The sequence below is a fragment of the Hydra vulgaris genome, chromosome 09 (assembly GCF_038396675.1).
Source record: "Hydra vulgaris chromosome 09, alternate assembly HydraT2T_AEP".
NCBI lineage: Eukaryota > Metazoa > Cnidaria > Hydrozoa > Anthoathecata > Hydridae > Hydra > Hydra vulgaris.
The window spans coordinates 35,557,828-35,565,042 of NC_088928.1; the positions used below are offsets into that span (position 1 = coordinate 35,557,828).

At 25.4% G+C, this 7,215-nt stretch overlaps 1 protein-coding gene across 2 annotated transcripts in view; it reads right to left on the reverse strand.

Moving 5' to 3' along the window:
- Positions 1 to 6,355, reverse strand: part of LOC100207934 (CCR4-NOT transcription complex subunit 9) — a 32,048-nt gene extending 25,693 nt beyond the window's left edge. The window contains exons 1-2 of one of the 2 annotated variants that reach the window (XM_065805524.1): positions 6,214 to 6,355; positions 2,643 to 2,683 (exon numbers count right to left, since the gene is read on the reverse strand). In XM_065805524.1, coding sequence (XP_065661596.1) covers positions 2,643 to 2,663 — 21 coding nt within the window. In that variant the 5' untranslated portion in view covers positions 2,664 to 2,683; positions 6,214 to 6,355. Of the gene's footprint in view, positions 1 to 2,642; positions 2,684 to 3,141; positions 3,221 to 6,213 lie in introns of those variants that run through there. The other variant, XM_065805525.1, reaches the window with a different exon arrangement.
- Positions 6,356 to 7,215: the final 860 nt, after the last annotated feature.

Sequence of the window (7,215 nt, forward strand, 5' to 3'; positions counted from 1 at the left end):
ACCAGCCATTATTTTTCATGCTGCTTTTGCATATTAGCACTTTTGTAACAGGATGAAAAAAAATTATCAATTTGACTATAAATAAATAAACAAAAAAGTTGAATGTAAAATGAACATTTTTAAGTAACTTGAATTAAATTTATTAAAAAGAGTTTTCTTTTTGTTAACATAGCTTGGAAATTTTTAGCTGTAAAAAAAAAAATTGTAAAACAGAGTTTTAAATTTTTAAAAAAAATTTAACTAAATATAATAATAACAAATTTAAATTTATTATTATTTAATAATAAATTTAATTTTTTATCTAAAAAATTGATTTACAATTGCAGTGAAAATGTTATTTACAACAATTACTGTTTAATGTTTTCCAAATAAACTGTTTAAGACAAAGACTGTTTAAATAGTCTAATCAAAAAAAGTTTTGGCATAACATAAATGGCTTAATGTGTACTTAATACAAAAAACTGTGAAAAAACATTTATGTATGAACTATTTTATTTAAAATTAACATAAAACGTTTGTTTTTATCTTAATTATTTTATTTAGAATTTAAGTAAGGGTTTGTTACTACAATAAAGTAGCCTCCTCGTTCTCAGCCTCTTTGACTGTAGTGGTCTTCTTGGTCTTGGGGAGGTGAACAACAAAACAAAACTTGAAAAAAAAACTTAGAATTTAAATAAATTTAATTATTTTATGTAGAATTTAAGTTTATGTAGAATTTAATCTAATTATTTATGTAGAATATTATTATGCAATTATTTTATGTAGGGGAAAGGCGCCTATGATGGCATACTTAACTTTGAAGCTTCATTATTCAGTATCCTGAAGACCAATAATAAAAGTTTTGATATGGAAACATTCCTTGTTACATCTAGAACAATAATTACTCTGGGAGTTTTCATCAGTTTTATTTCTTTTATAAGTTATTCTTATTGTAAAAAAAAGCACAAGTATGCCATCATAGGCAACCACTGCTCCTATGATGGCATAGGGGAGGATGGGGCTAGTTAGGATCGAGGGTAACTTAATGATTTCATTTAACCTTAGAGTTTTCCCTCAGAAAAGCCAGAAATTACTCGAAACCATCTTAATTTACCATTTCATGCTACATACCAGCATTGTAAAATTTTGCGCATGCGCATAGGATATATTGCGTTTTACGTATTTTTTGGACCAAAAAAAAAATTTAGAGCATCGCTTTCTTTTAACTTTACTTAAAAATAAGTTTTTCTTATAAAAAAAAAAAGGTTTTCTCAACTCGTCAATATTTCAACACCCCCAACTCGTCAGTATGCCATCATGGGTAAAAGTCATCATTTTCATTAAAACAAGCTGTGTCTGCTTTGTTCAAAAGATAAAATTAAAGTAACTATTCCACTAAATACACAAAACTTGAATATAAAATGCATGAAAATTTCGTTTCTGCACAGTTAATAGTAAAATCACAATCTTAAATATATGAAGGAAATAAAACTACAACAGCACATCCCAAAATCGATTTTTGTTGATTATAAAAACAATATTTGTGCACAAGGGACTTTTTTTCACTAAAACTAATGTAAAGTCAGTATAGTCATGTAGGTCTAATCATTTTTTTACCAAAACCAATTTTGATGGAAATATGACCGGTATGCCATCATAGGCGCTATGCCATCATAGGCGCCTTTCCCCTAATTATTTTATCTAAAATTTAAGTTATGTAGAATTTAATTTAATTATTTTATGTAGCATTTAACATTCATTTTGCCTGGATTTTTTTAGAATTTAGAATTTAAATAAAAGTTAGTCCTTTTAATTTTATTACTTTTAATTTGTTTAATATTTATATATAATTTTTATTTTTTTGCTATTTTTATTTTAATTATTTTATCTAGAATTGAAATAAAACATTAATTTTTCTTTTTTTTAATTATTTGATCTAGTATTATACAAAACATATTTTTTGCTGTTTTTGTTTTAATTTATATAGCAAAAAAAGATGAATGTTTTAAATTGCGCATGCCAATCTAAAATTGACTATTCGGCCAGTGCTTAAGCACAGAAATTCTTGTACAGGTCAATTTATAAAAAGTTTTTATAAAAATAATTATTTAAACTATTGTTTTATTTTATAATTCGTCGTTAAAGGTCAATCTAATAAAGGTACTCAAAAGTGATCTTTTTATATTATATTTTTTATAGAATTTTTCTTCAAACTATTTAAAAAATCTTTGCTTGAGTTTTGTCATTATCTCAAATATTACTAAAATTTCACAATACTTAATGCAAAGTAAAAAATATGCAAACAAATTATTATTAATAGCAACTTTTGGAAAAAAAACATTCTTTTGAAATTCTTCTGTAATACACGAAGAATTTAATGTCAGACAATAAAGGCTTGTATCAAATAATGAGAAAAGAAATCATTTTATATCTCTAAAAACCAAAAGCAAAATTAACATCCATAATATTTGTAAATAATAACATTTTTACATTTTTGAGTTGATTCTTGCAATAAATTGCTATAGTTTTAATAACTTTTAATAAAGTCCATAAATACAAAATGCAAATAAAAAATCTTAATAACATCACAAATTACATTAAGATTATGCGCTATGGATTTTTTATTCATTGCAAAAATTGTTTATTTATATATACTATCTTACCTGTTGAGTTAGAGCTTGCATTGTACAACTTTCATAAATACCTAGTAATTAAAGAAAATTAATAACAGTTTATATCATCATCATCACCATCATCATCATCATCATCATCATCATCATCATCATCATCATCATCATCATCATCATCATCATCATCATCATCATCATCATCATCATCATCATCATCATCATCATCATCATCATCATCATCATCATCATCATCATCATCATCATCATCATCATCATCATCATCATCATCATCATCATTAAAGAAAATAACTAATAATATACTTCTTACAATTTTACAACTTCTAGCTTTTAGAAACACTTGAACTTTAATTTTATTACATATTTTTTATTCATAAGAAGTTCTGGGGCATAAAATGAAAATAAATTTAAAAAAACTGAAGTAGAAAAGTTGAAAAGGTCATTTCAAGCATTAAAAAAATCACTAAAAACCAGACACAACTACATTATAAAGTTTAAAAAACTCAAAACCAACCCTTCAAATGGTACTTTGCTTGAATTTGAAGTATTACTTCCCTTAATATTTAGTCATTAGGTAAAATAGTTTTAGTTAAAGCTGTAAAAAACAAACAAACAAAAAAATCAGAAGATAAAGAATATATTAAAGATTAATGGAGGGTAGTAAGACCAACATAGCAATAGGATTAATTTTGGCAAAGTCTTAACTAAGTTACTTTATGCTGTGTAAAAACAAGTACACGTTTTTACATGATAGTATTTTACTTACTGACTTATTTATGTAGTTTTAAACATTTGTTGGGTTTACAATTAACCATTATTAAGTTAAGTTAAGTGTTTATTACTGCAGTTTTAAAATTGGCCTAAAGTTTATGAAAAACACAATTAAAGTTGACACTCTTTAGTTTTGAATTAATGATTGATATAAAGTTATATGTTTTTTTACTCTTGCAAATAAAGAAGTAACAAAAAGTCACTTTTTGAAGTTGTACAATCTATTTTTGTAAAGATTGGAATTAAAAACAATATAAAAAAGTCATACTTTTTTTAGTTAAAATGGTCAAATGATCATTTGATAAAAATGCAGACATTTTGAACAAATAACTTTAAAATTTAGTAATATATATAAAAAAACAACAATAACAAATGTAAAAGTAATTTAATTGTGGCAAATTTCTTTATTTACTTGTTTAAATAGAATATATAAAACTCAATTAAAAAGTTGTACTTAATACTCTTTCTGACAAGTAAAAAATTATAATCAGCTATAAATGTTATACTTTAAAGTTAAAAAATTATGCCTAAAATTTAAAACCACTATGCATTTGTAAAACAAGTTTTCTTGCATAAAAATCTATAAAAATCCAAAGAAAAATAGAAGAAGCAATGCTGAGACTATCAGTACCTGATCAAATTTAATTAAAGAAAGCTTGAAGTTTATGTTTTTGAATTACACAAACTACCGTTCAAAATGCACACAAGTAGTCATATTCGATAAAATCTTGAAAATATTGTATAAATTATTACTATTTACTTAAAATTTATGTTTTCATGCTTGCTTTAGCTACATGTTTTCTTATAATGTAGGTATGTGCAAAGCAGGCAATTTACAGCAACGATTTTGTAATCATAACTGTTTTATCATTGCATGCTTGATGTATGCGTTGTAAAACATATTTTATTGTATTATTTGTTAAACATATGAACATAGATGTTTCATAAAAAGTAGATTAGGTAAAATTTGTTTTTTATTTTGTTCTTTTTTGTAAATCGATGAACAAGATCAAACAATTTGAGTATTTTTGATAAAAAGTAAAGGATGTCAGAGTTACAACGATATTGTTGAAAGAATATTATTTTTAAAGCCTTGTTTTGTAGGTTAGATAATCTTAAAAAAACATTAGACTTGCTTTGTCCCCAAACCTGACAAGCATATAAGATGTGAATCAAAAACTGCATTGTATATATTAAGTAAAGTTTCTTAATTGACATAGTGGGGAATTTTGGCTAGCATCCCATTTGATCTCCACAATTTCACTGCTAAGTTTTTAAGATGAGAGCAAAAGGATATATTTTAGTCAATTTGGATTCCAAGATATTTTAATGAAACTACAGGAAAGATTTTTTGGCCACTTAGTCTAAAGTTTAGGTTTTTATACATTTTAGATTGACTTGATTTGGAAATAATAAGTTCAGTTTTGTTGGTATTTAGACTTAGTTTGTTAGAGTGCAGCCATTGAAGAAGATTGGATAAATCATGATTAATATTTGCAAATCCTTTTTAATGATTTGTTTGTAATGAGTAAGTTGGTGTTGCAGCAAATTGGTAAGTCCTTGAAAATTTTAGAGAGATATTAAGATCATTTATAAAAATAATGAAAAAGCAATGATCCTAATACAGAACATTGGGGTATACCCATGGAGCATTTTATTAGAAATGTGGCATCATTGATGGATAAAAAGTCTGATTTATTAAAAAGATATGAAAACCATTGGGAAGTATTACTTTGAACACCGCAGTGTTCCAATTTACTTAAGAGGATGGAGTGATCAACAGAATCAAAGGCTTTATCTAAGTCAAGAAACACTCCACAAAGTTTATTGTCAAGAGCATTTCTAATAGTTTAAGTTATTTTAATAAATTCATGAGTTGTGGAGCGTTTGTTGCAAAATCCATACTGATGTTTGTAGAGACATTTGTTTTGTCAAGAAAGCTAAAAAGTCTGTTGTACATGGCATTTGTGTGGTTCATAAGAGAACCCTTTTTATGCATAGGGATGACTTTGGCTATCTTAAAAACATCTTATTCATTATGGCACAGAGAGGCTTGCAAACAACATGAGAAGTAAGTTTAAGTAGGTGTGTGGGGATACTATTTGGACCTAAACTTTTATCATCTTGTAAAGAATTTTTTATTAAATAAGACACCTCATTTTTAGTCACTGGATTAAGAAAGAAAGAATTAGAATATCTTGAATAGTCAGATCAGATACTTTTAGTAGAAATCATTTTACTTTTGGGTGGGTGTTATAGTGTTTCAAAGTAGTTGTTAAAAATGTTAGCAACAGCCATGCTGTCTGAGATAGTGTTACTATTAGATTTGAGAATGTAAGATTTAATTGGTGTAGAGAATTTGACGTCAATAATTTCTTTTATTCCTTTCCATGTATTTTTTGTAATGTTGAGGTTTTTGTTAAAGAAGGAGATGTAGCACAACATTTTGGAAATTCTTAACAAGTTGCTAATTTTATTCTTGTACAATTTAAATTTATTGAATAGTTGACTTTTTGTGTTAAGGTTTTTAGATTTACATTTTACTTTTGTAGAGCTTATTTGGAATTGTAATTAAATACTGTATATCAATAAATTGTTGAATATACTAGTTTAAAGAAAATTTGTTTAGAAACTATTTTTCAATGAGTTAAAAGAAATATAAATTTAAGAAACGAGAAGAAATGTACGTTTATATAATATCAACAAAGCAAATATAAGCATAATAAAAGGCAGAATCGTCTTCATTTATATAATTGAAGATTGAATTTAACAACCTAATATTCGTTTACATAGATTTTTTTACATTTTGCTTTACCTTCTGTATATATGCTCCCTGACCTGACTCAAAAGACCAACATTTTAACTAAAGATGCTTAACTCAAAACGAACATTTTGATGGTGACAAAGTATCCAAAGTAATTACTACACCGTTGTAATATTTTAAAAAACAGAATATTAAAATCGGCAATTATTATATTGTCGGTGTTTGGTTTTTGGTGAAGATCCGATAAACATTTTTTTTGTCATTGTCGGTACTTATGAAAATATACATATATATATATATATATATTTTTTTTTTTTTTTTTTAGTTTTCATTTATTATATTTCCATAATATAGTTTACATAGCTTACATTTTTATCTTTATAACTTGATTGTGGTGATAATGTTTACTTGCAGAACTTTTGTGTCTTTATCTAGAAATTTGTTTTTCGAGTTTTTATATCCGGTTATAACTTTGTTCAAATTCACAATTATTTTTAGTTGTTAAACATCCAAATCTTCAGTTTTTTAAGAAATTATTAATCTTTTCTCTTTTCATCGTAATGTTCGTTTTTTAGTTTTAATAAAATAACACTTCATTTTTTTCTTCTTCTTTTCTTTTTCTTCTTCTTCTTCTTCTTCTTCTTCTTCTTCTTCTTCTTCTTCTTCTTCTTCTTCTTCTTCTTCTTCTTCTTCTTCTTCTTCTTCTTCTTCTTCTTCTTCTTCTTTTAAATCGTCTCAAGTTCTTGACAATCAATAAAGACGTAGATACTAAGAAATTGCTGTTTTGACTAATGTGTTCAGGTCTGATAAATTTTTTTTGTTTTAATTTTTTTTTATTGTTTGTATGTCAATAAGATTAAAAAATAAAATAACAAAAAGAAAGTTTAAATAAAAACTTGGTATCTGATAGAAGATCTAATGATCTTGTCGCCAGAACCATAAATCGTTATAATAAAATATAACTTAGGCTATTAATAAATATAAACAAATAAAAATGACAAAATACAAAAACAAAGAGCGTATTTATTTAAATTTCTTATTTTTAAAAGTATT